General features: G+C 43.5%; 1 protein-coding gene across 2 annotated transcripts in view; it reads left to right on the forward strand.

The window, feature by feature from the left end:
- Positions 1-4,152: 4,152 nt before the first annotated feature.
- LOC126292116 (keratin, type II cytoskeletal 1-like) overlaps positions 4,153-18,779 on the forward strand; it is a 45,194-nt gene continuing 30,567 nt past the window's right edge. Inside the window, exon 1 of one of the 2 annotated variants that reach the window (XM_049985941.1) lies at positions 4,153-4,207. In XM_049985941.1, the coding sequence (XP_049841898.1) occupies positions 4,190-4,207 (18 nt within the window). In that variant the 5' untranslated portion in view covers positions 4,153-4,189. The remainder of the gene's footprint in view (positions 4,208-18,779) is intronic. The other variant, XM_049985942.1, reaches the window with a different exon arrangement.

Consider the following 18,779-nt stretch of genomic DNA (forward strand, 5'->3'; position numbering starts at 1 on the left):
AGATTTTAGCAGTAGAGATAAAAAGAGGGAGACTGACAGTAATAGGAGACTGTAGCACTAGAGTAGAATGAAAGGGTCTGTGGCTGTGAGACTGAAGACAACGAACAGATAGACTCAAATAGATAATGATGGGGAGGAATAAAGAAAGTGGAAGCGGGAGAGAGAAGTGAGAATGACAGATAGAGTGCATGACCTTGACAACGAGGAATAGACAGAGAGATACTGACAGCGACAAGATACAGTAGGAGTAGGAAGGAAGGAATGAGATATTAGGAGTACGAGAGAGCAAGAGGGAGACAGCGGCTATGAGACACTGTACTACACTGCTGGCCATTGAAATTGCTACACCAAGAAGAAATGCAGATGATAAACGGGTGTTCATTGGACAAATATATTATACTAGAACTCACATGTGATTAAATTATCAAGCAATTTGGGTGCATAGATCCTGAGAAATCAGTACCCAGAACAACCACCTATGATCGTAATAACATTGAGTCAAACAGAGCTTCGATGGCGTGTACAGGTACAGCTGGCCATGCAGCTTCAACACGATACCACAGTAGTGACTGGCGTATTGTGACGAGCCAGTTGCTCGGCCACCATTGACCAGACGTTTTAAATTGGTGAGAGATCTGGAGAATGTGCTCGCCAGGGCAGCGGTCGAACATTTTCTGTATCCAGAAAGACCCCTACACGACCTGCAACATGCGGTTGTGCATTATCCTACTGAAATGTAAGGTTTCGCAGGGATCGAATGAAGGGTAGAGCCACGGGTCGTAACACATCCGAATGTAATGTCCACTTTTCAAAGTGCCGTCAATGCGAACAAGGGGAGACCGAGACGTATAACAAATGGCACCCCATACCATCACGCCAGGTGATACGCCAGTATGGCGATGACGAAAACACGCTTCCAATGTGCGTTCACCGCGATGTCGCCAAACACGGATGCGACCATCATGATGCTGTAAACAGAACCTGAATTCATCCGAAAAAATGACGTTTTGCCACTCATGCACCCAGGTTCGTCGTTGAGTACACCATCGCAGGCGCTCCTGTCTGTGATGCAGCGTCAAGGGTAACCGCAGCCGTGGTCTCCGAGCTGATAGTCCATGTTGCTGCGAACGTCGTCGAACTGTTCGTGCAGATGGTTGTTGTCTTGCAAACGTCCCCATCTGTTCAGTCAGGGACCGAGACGTGGCTGCACGATCCGTTACAGGCATGCGGATAAGATGCTTGTCATCTCGCTGCTAGTGGTACGAGGCCGTTGGGATCCAGCAAGGCGTTCCGGACTACCCTCCTGAACCCACCGATTCCCTATTCTGCTAACAGTCATCGGATCTCGACCAACGCGAGCAGCAATGTCGCGATACGATAAACCGCAATCGCGATAGGCTGCAATCCAACCTTTATCAAAGGTACGCATTTCTCCTCCTTACACGAGGCATGACAACAACATTTCAGAAGGCAACGTCGGTAATCTGCTGTTTGTGTATGAGAAATCGGTTGGACTCTTTCCTCATGTCAGCATGTTGTAGGTGTCGCCACCGGCGCCAATCTTGTGTGAATGCTCTGAAAAGCTAATCATTTGCATATCGCAGCATCTTCTTCCGCCGGTCATCTGCTGTTTGTGTATGAGAAATCGGTTGGACTCTTTCCTCATGTCAGCACGTTGTAGGTGTCGCCACCGGCGCCAATCTTGTGTGAATGCTCTGAAAAGCTAATCATTTGCATATCGTAGCATCTTCTTCCCGTTGGTTAAATTTCGCGTCTGTAGCACGTCATCTTCGTGGTGTAGCAATTTTAATGGCAGTACAGAACGAACGGGAGTGTGGCTGTGGCACAGGAGACAATGATAGACACAAGGGAGCAATGACTATGAATTGGGCTGAATGAGCGAGTGAGAAAGTGCTACTGGAAGTGGATAGGTATGAGCGAGTTACAGCGATGGACTAGAGGGTACGGGTGAGCTACAGTTAGGGAAGCTTGTGGTGGTCTGATGTGAGTTGGATGTTAAATAATGTTCACATGCCAAAATTTTTGGGAAAGTTTTTAAAAGTGCCGAGGAGGGTAGAATGAGGCAGCTTGGTATTCCACTTTTCAGTCAGAGTCTTTTAAATAAACAGGAAGATATTCGAATTTTCCGTCTCCGAGAGGAGAACAGGGTGATCAAGAAGTCATTATAAATTTGAAAACTTAATAAACCACGGAATAATGTAGATAAAGAGGTAAAAATTGACACACATGCTTGGATGACATAGGGTTTTATTAGAACCAAAGAAAAACAAAGTTTCCAAAATTTCCGACATATGGCACTGGACAGCAAAACTACTACCGTGACGGGTGAGAGGTACCCCGATATGTTATAGAATGGCATCATCCCCAGCCTGGCTGAAAAACACCTACTGGAACGTACGATGTTTATGCAGGATGGCGCTCCACCCCATATTGCTATACGCGTGAAAGATCACTTGCGCGCACCGTTTGGTGATGATCGTGTTGTGATGTCTCTTGCAGCTGTCTCTCCGCGATATTTTCAGAAATTTTATAAATTTTATAACTCAGTACATATCTCGAAATATCTCTTCTTATCTTACCGATTCCTAAACTTAGATATACGATGGTTATCAATGCAAAGTAGTTTCAAGCCCTATTATTCCTTGGACCGTCCATTTAATCCATGGAATAGCTTCTCTGCTATCTATGTTTTCTCTTATGAAAAGAATGAAGCAATGCTTGCCGATTAGTCGTGAAAGAAGGAGGTTGTGTATGTATGTATTGTTGAGATAGTCGCCATCTTGATGAGATTCTGTATGAGAAGGAATTTAATACATGAACTAAACTAAAGTAAGTGTGTTCGCGTATTATTTAACTGATTATTATTGACAGTGTCTGCTTACTACGCTGTGTTGCACGGGATCAGTGGGGAACGTCTGATTTACACTGGACGAACCTGCCGTTTTGTACGCTCAAGATATCCGGTTTATTACTTTCAATAAATGGGCTAACACGATCTTACCAGCAGATCTCCGGTCTTCCCCATGTGATCAGCGAAAGTTAATAATTATTATAAATGTTTTCAGGAGATCGACTGACAAGTTTCGTCACACCGAGACTTCGAATTGCTTCACTGCCTTATGGAATTTAAGTTAAGCTCAATTTAATCAGGATAGAACAGTATTGAACTGTGTGAATGTGATAAACCTGCTTTGTGAATGAAAATTCCCTTAACATACGCATGGTTTTTTTTCTATCCTGATCAGTGAAGCTAAATCAGGCCGGTGTGAGAGAGGTTTTTAAATTTTTTGAATACCACAAAAAAATTATTAAAGTGTGCTCAGCCGCCACTTCCGTCGTGCTTGGCCTCCCAGGTTCCCAGACCTCAGTCCGTGCAATTATTGGCTTTGGGGTTACCTGAAGTCGCAAGTGTATCGTGATCGACCGACTTCTCTAGGGATGCTGAAAGACAACATCCAACGTCAATGCCTCACCATAACTCTGAACATGCTTTGCAGTGCTGTTCACAACATTATTCCTCGACTACAGCTATTGAGGAATGATGGCGGACATATGGAGCATTTCCTGTAAAGAACATCATCTTTACTTTGTCTTACTTTGTTATGCTAATTATTGCTATTCTGATCAGATGAAGCGTCATCTGTCGGACATTTTTTGAACGTTTGTATTTTATTGTTTCTAATAAAACCGTATGTCATTCCAAGCATGTGTGTCAATTTGTACCTCTCTATCTACATAATTCCGTGATTTATTCAGTTTTCAAATTTATACTGACGTTTTGATCACCTGGTATTTTTCCGCTGAGGAGGCATTTTTTTTGCGTGGGTGTAGAGGGCGTGGTCTCAAACGACCGGTGCTCACTAGACAGTTCGACAGTTGTAATATGTCAGATTAGGGGCGATACTGCCAGAGGGGAGTCGCCGGTTGGAAATGAGTAGCGAGCGAAATGCGCTCCGGCGCGGAATGGCGCAGGTGTGTCCCGGAGCAGACGATTCACTGCCAGGGCGACGCACCCGGTGGTACAGACGGAAGACGCGCTTCTGGCGAGAGCGGCGGAAGAAAGCGGCCCGGCAGCCGGGTGGGGGCGGAGGAGCGGTGGTATAAAGGCGGCGGCCAGCCTGCCGCGGCATCCGACACACACAGCAGCTGCCGCGGCCGACGTCACGCCATGGACCGCGTTCTCGAGGTGAGTCGCCGCGCAACGGAAGTGCTCCCCTCTCTCACGACAGACTCCTGCACCCCGTCCATTTCTTTCATCATCTCCAATTTCTGAGCACTCCTATTACTGCAATTGGTAAACCGGTCCAAATGCACACACATCAAGTTCCATTTATGTACATTAGCAACACTAATTCGCTTTGAGAGGCCCTGTAGATCTTCCCCAAGGCTCTTCCACTCCTGTCTATACTGCTGATACATCGGAGCCACCTCGCCCTGCTCCCCTCCGACTGTACGCTATAATATAATAAAATAATGGAATAGATGATAATAAAATCTTGAATGCGTGACTTTTTAAAATGTATTGAATTAATGAGATTAATTTTTCGGCATGAATGATAAGCACAATAAGCTGAGCTATGCCTGGAAATAAGTCCGTATTAGTTCATATCATTTTGCAGGGCGAAGTAGTTTCTTTCTCCGCTGTAGATTTGTGCTTACCATTCCTTATAATGCTACGTTTGGTCGCCGTGTTCACCTTCGAAGTCTTGACCGTGTTCCCATTAAGCTTATTGGATCTTCGTAATATTCCAAAGTACACAGGTGGGCTTCAGTTCTTGTAATTATAGTACTATTTGAAATAACGACTCACACGACCTTTCTGTTAATAAAACAATACTGTATTTTTCTAAACGGTGCACATATGAAATACATACTCCTCACCTACTCATAGCGACCCCAAAATGGCGGTCTACAATTACTCGCATAAAATGGCGTGCTTCTCACTCGTTCAATAGCTGAGCGCGGATCCACCCTTCCTCGTACTCCGTTTTTTAACAACTGAAAAACAAAAATACCTGACTGTAAGCATAGGTTCTATGATGGGCTACCGCTTCATCTTTTCTCTTTCCCTTTAAAGAAGACGGAAACATAAAAGAAATGCAAAAGGTTTATCACAACGCCGATGACATTTTGTAAGGCAGGAGATGCAACGGTTCCTCTGTCTTAACCACCTTACCTCCTGGCGCATTAGCGACAAAATCGTGTGTATTGTAGAGATACCTGTTCAGTTTGGCACATGAACAGTGAAAGTAATATTACGAGAGACTACCATTTTTGCGAAGAAATCGAAATATGATAGCAAAATGTAGAAACAAGCGATTATGATGGGTATTGTTAATGACCAGAGCAGAATTCATAGTGGAAATTCTTGTCAGAAGTCGTCTGATAAGTTCTTTACACACCTGAGAACTGAAAGAATAGGAAAAGTCATCCACACAGTTCAGAACATATATCTTTATCTGTTCGAGAAAATATATATTTGTAATCATATGAAACAATGCCTAGAACGCGGTAAATAGCGCCTTTTTGCTTTATCCTTTTACCTTTCTTTTCTTGCTAAATGTCAAATAACATCGAAAATTATTTACATCGTCACATAATTATCAGCTGATCACTGTTGCAATAATTTCCATTATAACACACCCGTCTGTTTACATTCTTACTTACATATAGTACTGGCTTTTTATATGTTGTTGTTGTTGTCTTCAGTCCTGAGACTGGTTGATGCAGCTCTCCATGCTACTCTATCCTGTGCAAGCTGCTTCATCGCCCAGTACCTACTGCAACCTACATCCTTCTGAATCTGCTTCGTGTACTCATCTCTCGGTCTCCCTCTACGATTTTTACCCTCCACGCTGCCCTCCAATGCTAAATTTGTGATCCCTTGATGCCTCAAAACATGTCCTACCAACCGATCCCTTCTTCTAGTCAAGTTGTGCCACAAACTTCTCTTCTCCCCAATCCTATTCAATACCTCCTCATTAGTTACGTGATCTCTCCACCTTATCTTCAGTATTCTTCTGTAGCACCACATTTCGAAAGCTACACTCCAAACAAATACTTTCAGAAACGACTTCCTGATCCATAAATCTATATTCGATGTTAACAAATTTCTCTTCTTCAGAAACGCTTTCCTTGCCATTGCCAGTCTACATTTTATATCCTCTCTACTTCGACCATCATCAGTTATTTTACTTCCTAAATAGCAAAACTCCTTTACTACTTTAAGTGTCTCATTTCCTAATCTAATTCCCTCAGCATCACCCGATTTAATTTGACTACATTCCATTATCCTCGTTTTGCTTTTGTTAATGTTCATCTTATATCCTCCTTTCAAGACACTGTCCATTCCGTTCAACTGCTCTTCCAAGTCCTTTGCCGTCTCTGACAGAATTACAATGTCATCGGCGAACCTCAAAGTTTTTACTTCGTCTCCATGAATTTTAATACCTATCCCGAATTTTTCTTTTCTTTCCTTTACTGCTTGCTCAATATACAGATTGAATAACATCGGGGAGAGGCTACAACCATGTCTCACTCCTTTCCCAACCACTGCTTCCCTTTCATGCCCCTCGACTCTTATGACTGCCATCTGGTTTCTGTACAAATTGTAAATAGCCTTTTCCTCCCTGTGTTTTACCCCTGCCACCTTTAGAATTTGAAAGAGAGTATTCCAGTCAACATTGTCAAAAGCTTTCTATAAGTCTACAAATGCTAGAAACGTAGGTTTGCCTTTCCTTAATCTTTCGTCTAAGATAAGTCGTAAGGTCAGTATTGCCTCACGTGTTCCAACATTTCGACGGAATCCAAACTGATCCTCCCCGAGGTCTGCATCTACCAGTTTTTCCATTCGTCTGTAAAGAATTCGCGTTAGTATTTTGCAGCCGTGGCTTATTAAACTGATAGTTCGGTAATTTTCACATCTGTCAGCACCTGCTTTCTTTGGGATTGGAATTATTATATTCTTCTTGAAGTCTGAGGGTATTTCGCCTGTCTCATACATCTTGCTCACCAGCTGGTAGAGTTTTGTCAGGGCTGGTTGTCCCAAGGTCGTCAGTAGTTCTAATGGAATGTTGTCTACTCCGGGGGCCTTGTTTCGACTCAGGTCTTTCAGTGCTCTGTCAAACTCTTCACGCAGTATCGTATCTCCCATTTCGTCTTCATCTACATCCTCTTCCATTTCCATAATATTGTCCTCAAGTACATCGCCCTTGTATAAACCTTCTATATACTCCTTCTACCTTTCTGCCTTCCCTTCTTTGCTTAGAACTGGGCTGCCATCTGAGCTCTTGATATTCATACACTTGGTTCTCTTCTCTCCAAAGGTCTCTTTAATTTTCCTGTAGGCAGTATCTATCTTACCCCTAGTGAGATAAGCTTCTACATCCTTACATTTGTCCTCTAGCCATCCCTGTTTAGCCATTTTGCACTTCCTGTCGATCTCATTTTTGAGACGTTTGTATTCCTTTTTGCCTGCTTCATTTACTGCATTTTTATATTTTCTCCTTTCATCAATTAAATTCAATATTTCTTCTGTTACCCAAGGATTTCTAGCAGCCCTCGTCTTAGTACCTACTTTATCCTCTGCTGCCTTCAGTACTACATGTAAAACGTAAATACCTTTTTGATTTCATGTGTCTCGTTTCCGTCGTTGGAAAGCACTGGCAGCAAAATTACCGAAATCCCGTGCAGCCTTTTCAATGTTTCACGAAAACAAAGCTGGCAATACAATAATGGTTAAGAAGACACGAAAGCCCAAGATCCACTTCTATAGCAAGACTTAGCTCGGCCAGAGTTACGTTAAGTTTCGATGTTAGCAGACGCCGCCATCACTTGTTTCTGCGCCTGCTCGAAAATTTAGAGCTCCCGCTCGTCAGTATCTACAGATCAGTGACGTCACAGGCACACTCGCGTCGTGGTTGGTTGCTGAGCTACACACTGGCACGAAAGGAGTCGTGTGAAGTTAGCAGCCCTTTTACAAGAAATATACATTTTTTCATAGTTCTTGATAGATGTGCCATTGTTCTAGAGATTTTTGTGCAAAATTTGAACAGTTCTGCAGAATTTAACGAAGAAAACAAAAATACTCGAAAAAATTTTCGTATCGAAAACATTCTTTGTCAATTTCCGCAAAATGTAAATAAGTACAAGAGTTCTGAGCACAGTTCTGAACAGAATCCCAAAAGCTCTATCGAAAATCCCAATAACATTTTTCTATGGCGATAATAGTTTATGAGATAAATTGATTTAATGTGGGACACACTTTCTCTACAGAAAATATAAATATATTCGTACAACAGTTCTGATGACCGTTCTGGACACCACGTGACTAGCTCTATCCAAAATCCTAGTAGCATTTTTTTGTGCAGGTAATAGTTTAAGAGGTAATTGCAAATTAATTAAGAACTCCATAAGAGCTCCTACTGAGAAGCTGGCACCATTTTTTCAGAAATATATATATTTTTTCAGAGTTCTTGATAGATAAGCCATAGTTCCGGAGTTCTTTGTACAAAATTTCAATACTTCTGCAGAATTTAACGAAGAAAACAACAGTACTCGTAAAAATTGTGGTATCGAAACCATTTTTCGTCGATTTTCGCAAAAAGTAAATTCGTACAACAGTTCTGAGGAGAGTTCTTAACAGAGCCCCAATAGTTCTATCGAAAATCCAAGTAACATTTCGTTGTGCAGTAAATAGTTTGCGAGGAAAACGGGTGCTGAATTCACACGACTCACGAAAGGCGCGCGCGCACTTGTCCAGAAAGTCGCTCGTGTAAAACGGACTTTGTAGTGCATCTTGATTCTGTTTGGTAAGTCATTTACGCACACTGAAGAAATTAGAGGTTCTGTACGGACCAGTCACATCAGTATCACCATCGCCTACCTTCGACGCCGACATACAATAACCACTCGCAGGCGGAAGGTGGCAGTGCTAAGCAGTAGAGGGTATACGAGAGGGGACGCAAAAGAAACCGGATTGCTGGCATAAAAAATTTATTGATGAAACTTTTTACAAATTACTTCAGTCACCTTCAAAATAGTCTCCATTACATGCGATGCACTTGTCAAGTCTCTTTTCCCGCTGTTGGAAGCATGTTTGGAACTCTTCAAATTTAGTATTGTCCAGTGCCCTTTGCGAACCTGTTTTTATCGGCTCCAAGTCGTCATAACGCTCCCCTTTTATCGTTTTTTCATTCGTGGAAATAGGAAAAAGTCGCACGAGCCTAGGCCCGACGAATACGGAGCGAGGAGAATGACAGACCACCTCTGAGATACCAAATAGGTGGTCACTCGTAAGGCCGTGTGTGCTTTAGCGTTGTCTCGAGATGCAGAAACCAGTCACCTGATCGCCAAAGTTCCGGAGCGTTTCCTCCTCACATCCTCTCGCAGACGCCTTGAAACATCCAAGTGAAAGTGCTGGGTAACAGTCTGGCCAGGGGGTACGAATTCCCATTGCACAATTCCACGAACTTCAAAAAAGACAATGATAATCGTCTTCACATTTGACCTCACTTCCCTTGATTTTTTTTTTGGTCTGGGAGAGTTGGTAGTCCTCCAGTGGCTCAACGCTTGTTTGGTTTCTGGGTCATAAACGTAACACCAACTCTCATACCCTATAATGACTTTTTCATGAAGTTTGGATCATGTGCAATCTCTGTTTTCAAGTCCTGACACACATTCATGCAGATGGGTTTTTGATCCTGTGTGAGAAGGCTCAGAATAAATTTAGCAGCAACATGTCTCGTGTGCAAATCCTCACTCAAAATCTGCTGGCACGAGCTCCAATTGATTCTTGTCTGTGCTGAAATTTGGTCGATCGTTTGGCGACGATCCTCGTTGATCTTTTGGCGGACCTTTTCAAAGTTCTCCTCATTTCGTGATGCTGAAGGGCGTCCAGAACGAGCTTGGTCTTCAACACACATATCACCACGTTTAAAGCGCCCAAACCACTCTAAAACCCGTGCGCGGCCAATAGCATCCTTCTAGAAAGCTCCCTGATGCAATTGGTGTGTTTCCATTGCAGTTGTTTTAAGCAGGAAACAAAATTTCACACACACTCTTTGTTCTTTTAAAGTTGCCATAACAACTTTGCACAGAGGTAACCCGCCAACAGTCAGAGAAACACAATACCACACTTGCACGTTCAGCTCCACACTGACGCCGTCTGCACAGCTGTTTCATGGAGGTCTCTACTAACACCATCTGGCGTGAGAACCCTGCACTACGTCTATGAGTGGCAGCGTCCTCAGAGTCCGGTTTCTTTAGGGTGCCGCCTTGTATAAAACGGAGAGATTTATTTGACGTTCAACTCGGAATGATCTTTTGCTTTCAGGTCGAAAGTGGAAACATTTTCTAAACGGGTACGTTTGTTGAAGTATACCATGGATGACAAAATGGTGCTATCTAAACCCAGTGCTGAACAGCGCCACTGGTCATACCTGAGGGAGTGAACGACACGCAGCTGTTGAGCAATGTATTGCCCAGATGAAGTTGAGCAACTTATCGCCCAGATGAAGTTGAGCAACTTATCGCCCAGATGAAGTTGAGCAACTTATCGCCCAGATGAAGTTGAGCAACTTATCGCCCAGATGAAGTTGAGCAACTTATCGCCCAGATGAAGTTGAGCAACTTATCGCCCAGATGAAGTTGAGCAACTTATCGCCCAGATGAAGTGGCTACCAACAGATCCTTAACCACCGTTGCTGGGTATGGGCCTCTGCACCAGCCGCCCGGTTCGTGCACTCATGCTGACTGTTGTTCTTCAACGCCGAAGGCTGCAATTTGTACACCAGTACCGAAACTGGATGTCGATTGAGTGGCGACCGATGGTCTTTTTGGGTGAATCACGTTTTACGCTGCACCAGACAGACGGTATTTGTGATGTACGGCACGGGACATCTGCGCCCTCGACCGAGCAGCTACCCCACGCAGCCCGAATTATGTCTTAGCCTGGGGCCTTGTTGATAAACACGGGAGAGAAATCTCAAGCGCGTAGCAAATCTACAGGTAGCACACGGTACCCGCTTACACTTGCGTGAAAGCGACTGCACTGAAGAACTCCCTTCAACGGGATCTTACGTTAATGGCGACCAGTTCTGCTTGCCCTGGAAGAGGCTATCAGCCGGACAGACGTAGCGGCCAATAAATGAGCTGACGACGCCACTAGGGCGGCCATTAGCTGCCTGCTCTCTCCCAGTAATTGCCTGCTATGAGGGACTCTCAAGCTCACATCGTCTCGGGGAAACGAACCGGATTCCGTTTCCATACAAAAAGGAAAGATACATTGTTATTTTTATGCGTTCTCACTGGCTCAGGGGTACTCGCCGTACTGCTGAGCAGCTGTTCTATTCATACACTACTGGCCATTACAATTGCTACACCACGAAGATGCCTTGCTATAGACACGACATTTAACCGACAGGAAGAAGATGCTGTGATATGCAAATGATTACCTTTTCAGAGCATTCACACAAGGTTGGCGCCGGTGGTGACACCCACAACTAGCTGACATGAGGAAAGTTTCCAACCGACTTCTCACACACAAACAGCAGTTGACCGCCGTTGCCTGGTGAGACATTGTTCTGATGGCTCGTGTAAGGAGGAGAAATACGTACCATCACGTTTCCGACTTTGATAAAGGTCGGATTGTAGCCTATCGCCATTGCGGTTTAACGCATCGCGACACTGCTGCTCGCGTTGGTCGATATCCAATGACTGTTAGCAGAGTATGGAATCGGTGGGTTCAGAAGGGTAATACGGAATGCCGTGCTGGATCCCAACGGTCTCGTATCACTAGCAGTCGAGATAACAGGCATCTTATCCTCATGGCTGTAACGGAGCGTGCACCCAAGTCTCGATCCTTGAGTCAACAGAAGGGGGCCGTTTGCAAGACAACAACCATCTGCACGAACAGTTCGACGACGTTTGCAGCAGAATGGGCTATCAGCTCGGAGACCACGGCTGCGGTTACCCTTGACGCTGCATCACAGACAGGAGCGCCTGCGATGGTGTACTCAACGACGAACCTGGGTGCACGAATGGCACAACGTCATTTTTTCGGATGAATCCAGGTTCTGTTTACAGCATCATGATGGTCGCATCCGTGTTTGGCGACATCGCGGCGAACGCACATTGGAAGTGTCTATTCGTCATCGCCATACTGGCATATCAGCCGGCGTGATGGTATGGGGTGCCATTGCTTACAAGTGTCTTGTTCGCATTGACGGCACTTTGAACAATGGACGTTACATTTGAGATGTGTAACGACCCTTGGCTCTACCCTTCATTCGATTCCTGCGAAACCCTACATTTCAATAGGATAATGCACGACCGCATGTTGCAGTTCCTGTACGGGTCTTTCTGGGTGCAGAAAATGTTCGACTGCTGCCATGGCCAGCTCATTCTCCAGATCTATCACCAACTTAGAACGTCTGGTCAATGGTGGCCGAACAACTGCCTTGTCACAATACGCCAGACACTACTCTTGATGAAGTGTTATCGTGTTGAAGCTGCATGGGCAGCTGTACCTGTACACCCCATCCAAGCTCTGTTTGACTCAATGCCCAGGCCTATCAAGGTCGTTATTACGGCCAGAGCTGGTTGTTCTGGGTACTGATTTCTCAGGACCTATGCACCCAAATTGCGTGAAAATGTAACCACATATGAGTTCTCGTATAATATATTTGTCCAACGAGTCCCCGTTTATCATCTGCATTTCTTCTTGATGTAGCAATTTTAATGGCCATTAGTGTATTTGATACAGCTTAGTTCAGATGGTACTTCATTATTGATTACTTTATTATCTGCAGAAAGTCTGTGGTCGTTACTGATATAACGTATTAGGTCGTTAATACACAGAATGGACAGCAAGGGTTCCAACACACTTTCTTGGGACACATTTGAAGTTACTTCTACGTCTCTTGGTGACTCTCTGTTCAAGATAACATGCTACCTTTACCCTAGAAAGAAATCGTTGATGCAGCCACAAATTTCGCTTGCCACCCCATACAATCGTAGCTCCTATCGTTGGTATAGTACTGAGACAAATTCTTTTACGAAGTTAAGAAACTTTGAACCTGCCTCCATGGATGTAAGGGTGTAATGATTATCCAACTGAAGTCGTCTTATTTTCAGAGTGGACAATAACGGGTTCCCACTCTCATTAGCTGCCTCCTCTCTCCCCGTAACTGCTTGTTACGATGGCCTCTCAAGCTGGTAGTTTTGTCGGAGGTTTGGTTCCTATTTTAGTTCTAAGAAAAAAACGTCAGTCAACATCTGGCGTCCACATGAAACATCCCTGATCTCCAAACGCAATTTAAAAGAATATGAGACGTAGATGCTTGCTGCTTGTAGCATCATTCGAAGAATCTTAATAAGTGTTGTAAGAAACGTTATTACACTTCTATAAATATCTAGGCGACATTCTATCTCGGCCCACGTGGGCGGAAACGTTTCTGTGCAGATGGAGGCTACTGAATTCACAATTCTGCTTAGATCCCCAAGGTCACGCACAGGCAAGGAATACAAAATGCCTTTCACATATCCCCATAGGAAGAAATCCAGATGGGTTATGTCTGGAGATCGCCTTGACCACTTCTATCACGTCTTATATTAGAACAAATAAGCCCTCGGTCACAAATATTAAGTCAAAATTGACCAGGTTTCGACGCTACTATGAGCGTCGTCTTCAGAATTAAACTAACTGTTCTAAAACATATTAGGTATATAATACATTAATAAAATTAAAGTTTGTACTGACTGCAAAGAGATGGAGTACTTACAAGTCCCATTTTAAAAAATCTAAGCCAGAAAGGCGACGTCATGAATAGTTGTAAATAAGAAAGCGAGCTGCTAAGGGCTGCTCGTACTTGAGTGAACAAGGGTTGCAACATGACTGAGGTGCCCACGTGAGAAAGTGTGGGCAAGTAAACATGGTGTTGCTACGAGAGCCATCTAGCAACCGCAGAAACAACTAGGCTAGTGTACATTCAAAAGTAGACACATGAAACTGTGATGCAGCTGATTCAGGCATAACGTAAGCACTAATAGCAATAGGATGAAGTTACATATTTATCTGCTTTAAACAGAGATACATTTTGTAACGCAAAGATGTAACAGGAAAACAACATTTCGGCAGACTGCATGAGGAAATCTGAATCAAAGATCAAGCAACGGCTTTATACAGTCGAAAAAGTTTTTATTTCGCAGCTGCAGCTGTTCGTTGAGAATGAGGCCATCATGACGAGAGAGATGTTTGAAAATCTCCAATTCCTCTAAAACATCTAACCTACGCCCCTTCTTTCGGTATGCAGAATATTGCTATCGCCTATGGCTTTAGGGACGTGTCCAGTAATTAAGAGATGATCGACAAAGGATGAATTTAGGGGACTGGTGCCGTTCTTTCTCAAAAGATGTTATTTATATCTGATGGCGAAAGCACGTCCAGTTTGCCCTATATAATAGGAGGAGCAGGTATCATAGATGCTCTTATAAACGCCAGAACTTTCTGTAGGGGAGCGAATGGATTTCAAATTATGAATGAAGTTTCTCTTCACGTCTTATCCACGAGTGTGGAAATGTTCGGTCCAGGAAGTCGCGAACATATCAACTCCATCGCGGTGTTGCACCATCCTGCTGGAAGATCAGGTTTGGCTGTAGAGGAATTAGCTAAGAGATTACAAATTGCTCAAGTATGTACAGATAAACGGTTCCTGTTTGGCCGATGAAGGAGAACTGTTCACCTTTCTTGTTTTCACCTTTTTAACTCATTGTGGCCGGAGTTCACAGTCATGTGCAATTTTTTAAAGGACCTTATATTCAAAAAAATGGTTCAAATGGTCCTGAGCACTATGGGACTTAACATCTGTGGCCATCAGTCCCCTAGAACTTAGAGCTACTTAAACCTAACTAACCTAAGGACATCACACACATCCATGCCTGAGGCAGGATTCGAACCTGAGACCGTAGCAGTCACGCGGTTCCGGACTGAGCGCCTAGAACCGCGAGACCACCGCGGCCGGCCCTTATATTCGCCGTTGACTGTAGAAATTAGATATTTCACTAGTTCAATTTCGGTTTTTGGGCCATTTTCACGTGGTACTGCAAAAGATATTGCTGCAGGCTTTAAAATCCTCCGGACCTATTTTTGACAATGACATGTAAGCGTGTCGAAGCATTTTAAAGTCTAAAATGTACTGAGGCACAGTCTTTTGCACCCGAAAATGGCCCAAAAGTCGAAACTGCAATAGTGAAATAAACTATTTATACAGTCCTTTAAAAAATTCAACTTCTCGCTGTCTCTGAAATGTGTCCGAAAGCTGTGGGTGTTTTCTGAACTCCAGATGTAATTCCGATTAACCATCCCACATGTGTGGCAGTTTGCTTCGTCAGAAAAGAACACTTTCTAGATGGATGCGGCTTTGTCCGATCTAGTCCAACAACTCAGCAGCTAATGCGTGCCGAAGCTGCAAGGTTTTTTTTTTTTTTTTTTTCAAATCTTGACCGATACATATTGTAGGGTATGGACATCAGTCGTTGGTATGACTCCATTTGGTGTACAGAACTGAATACAGTGTGTTATCTCAGAATTTAGGCAGAGTCTGATTACAGAGAACCACTCAGTAATTATTTGAAAAACATCACTAACAATGTCTTCTGTTGCTTTCTCTCTGTAATGTGATTTATGACACTGTCTATTCATATTAATGTCACGGTCTGACAAAAGCCTGAATAACCAACTTTCGCACCGCAGACTGCAGCGAGACGAATGCCGGATATTTGCCACGCCGGACATTTGCCACACTTGTCCCTTCGCCAGGTAGCGATCCCTCAGGTAAGGGACACCCTTCCTCGTACTACTTCTGTCCGCTTTCAAACCGCCGTCTCCACATCTTACTCGATACAACCAGTACGTAAGGGACCTTCTTCTTCGACATCTTGACGAAATAGCTTCTTTTCCGAAATCGAAATATTTGTAACTTTTGGGAAACGAAAGCAATTTCGACGATTATGTCAGTATGTAATTAGTTCTGCCAAGTATAAACGTAGATCCCTCTGTCTGTACGGTAGCTTCCTCTCGCGCTTACTGATTGCGATAGAAACAATCCGTCACCATGGGAGCAACAAGAAAGGAAAGATGTAAAGAGAATGGGAATGTATGTTAATCATTTCTTTCTGATCAATGTATTTGTGCCTACTTTAATTACTACAATTGCATGCTCAAAAGACAATAAGGAAAGAAGAAATGGGTATGTGAATGTTTTAAAAGAAGAACGACATTCTCCATATTAGTTTATTCTCTAAAATCCGATATCCCTTGCGGCGAAACATCTGTTAATAAAGTGTAGCGTGACAACGTTCAAGACAGGACTGAAAGTACGTTCATAAACATAAGAACATCTATGACTCACATGTCATTTAAAGTCGACGTACAATTTTAAAATGTTAGAAATAAAGAAATGAAGTAATACAGAATGCTATGCTTGTAATGTATATTGTTGTTCTACATTGTTTAGGTCTGGTATTTACAGGGTCACACAGCAATCATCGTAGGTTTTTGAGGGAAAAGCGGTAATTGTAATGATCACTACTACAGAAACATAAAGCACAACTTAAAAAAAAATATTTAATGTGTGTTCCAGCTCACAAGCGACATTGAAGCAGATAGTTCCTGTGACTTAGTATGGCCAGAGGTTATATTCGACAACCGGAATAAATTAATAACTACAGGGGGTTTCAAAAATGACCGGTATATTTGAAACGGCAATACAAACTAAACGAGCAGCGATAGAAATACACCGTTTGTTGCAATATGCTTGGGACAACAGTACATTTTCAGGCGGACAAACTTTCGAAATTACAGTAGTTACAGTTGTCAACAACAGATGGCGCTGCAAGTGATGTGAAAGATATAGAAGACAACGCAGTCTGTGGGTACGCCATTCTGCACGTCGTCTTTCTGCTGCAAGCGTGTGCTGTTCACAACGTGCAAGTGTGCTGTGGACATCATGGTTTATTCCTTAGAACAGAGGAAACTGGGAAACTCTATAGTACGATATTTTCCACATATCCACTATGCATAGCAATAATATGGCGTAGTCTCTGAATGAAATTACCCGAAACCTTTGACAACGTGTCTGGCGAAATGGCTTCACATGCAGATGAGATGTAGTGCTTCAGCTGTTCAATTGTTTCTGGATTCTGGCGGTACACCTGGTCTTTCAAGTGTCCCCACAGAAAGAAGTCACAGCGGTTCATGTCTGGCGAATAGGGAGGCCAATCCACGCCGCCTCCTGTATGTTTCGGATAGCCCAAAGCAATCACACGATCATCGAAATATTCATTCAGGAAATTAAAGACGTCGGCCGTGCGATGTGGAGAGGCACCATCTTGCATAAACCACGAGGTGTTCGCAGTGTCGTCTAAGGCAGTTTGTACCGCCACAAATTCACGAAGAATGTCCAGATAGCGTGATGCAGTAATAATTTCGGATCTGAAAGAGGATGCAGGGACGATGGGATTGCAACATGAGGCTTTTTGGTTCCCAATATTCGCCAGTCCTGTTTATTGACGAAGCCGTCCAGGTAAAAATAAGCTTCGTCAGTAAACCAAATGCTGCCCACATGCATATCACCGTCATCAATCCTGTGCACTATATCGTTAGCGAATGTCTCTCGTGCAGCAATGGTAGCGGCGCTGAGGGGTTGCCGCGTTTGAATTTTGTATGGATAGAGGTGTAAACTCTGGCGCATGAGACGATACGTGGACGTTGGCGTCATTTGGACTGCAGCTGCAACACGGCAAACAGAAACCCGAGGCCGCTGTTGGATCACCTGCTGCACTAGCTGCGCGTTGCCCTCTGTGGTTGCCGTATGCAGTTGCCCTACCTTTCCAGCACGTTCATCCATCACGTTCCCAGTCTGTTGAAATTTTTAAAACTGATCCTTTATTGTATCGCTTTTCGGTCCTTTGGTTACATTAAACCTCTGTTGAAAACTTCGTCTTGTTGCAGCAACACTGTGTTCTAGGCGGTGGAATTCCAACACCAGAAAAATCCTCTGTTCTAAGGAATAAACCATGTTGTCTACAGCACACTTGCATGTTGTGAACAGCACACACTTACAGCAGATGACGTACAGAATGGCGCACCCACAGACTGCGTTGTCTTCTATATCTTTCACATCACTTGCAGCGCCATCTGTTGTTGAAAATTGCAACTACTGTAATTTCGAAAGTTTGTCCGCCTGAAAATGTACTGTTGTCCCAAGCATATTGCAACAAACGGTGTATTTCTATCGCTGCTCGTTTAGTTTTTATTGCTGTTTCAAATATACCGGTCATTTTTGAAACACCCTGTAGCTCCTTTTACTGACCTCCGGTCTCAGATGAAACAGTTGCTGAACATTTCAAAGAAAACTCGAGTCTCATCGCAAATAGGTACCCTACTCAAACAATTACAGTTGCCAGTGACTTCAATCTACCTTCTGCATGTTGACAAAAATAGGTTTTCAGACGCTATTGTAGATAGAAAACAACTTCCGTAATTGCTCTAAATGCTTTTTTTAAACATTATTTTGAAGAATTAGTTCACGAGGCCATTCAGATTGTAAATGGTTACGAAAACACACTTGACCTCTCAGTCACAAATAATCCTGAGCGTCACAACGGATACATGGATTCATGAACACACAGTCGTAGAGGGCTCAATTCCGTAACAAAGAAATTCACCAAAACTAAATGCGAAATATATCTATTTATAA

The sequence above is a fragment of the Schistocerca gregaria genome, chromosome 9, assembly GCF_023897955.1.
Source record: "Schistocerca gregaria isolate iqSchGreg1 chromosome 9, iqSchGreg1.2, whole genome shotgun sequence".
In the NCBI taxonomy this organism is placed as follows: Eukaryota; Metazoa; Arthropoda; class Insecta; order Orthoptera; family Acrididae; genus Schistocerca; species Schistocerca gregaria.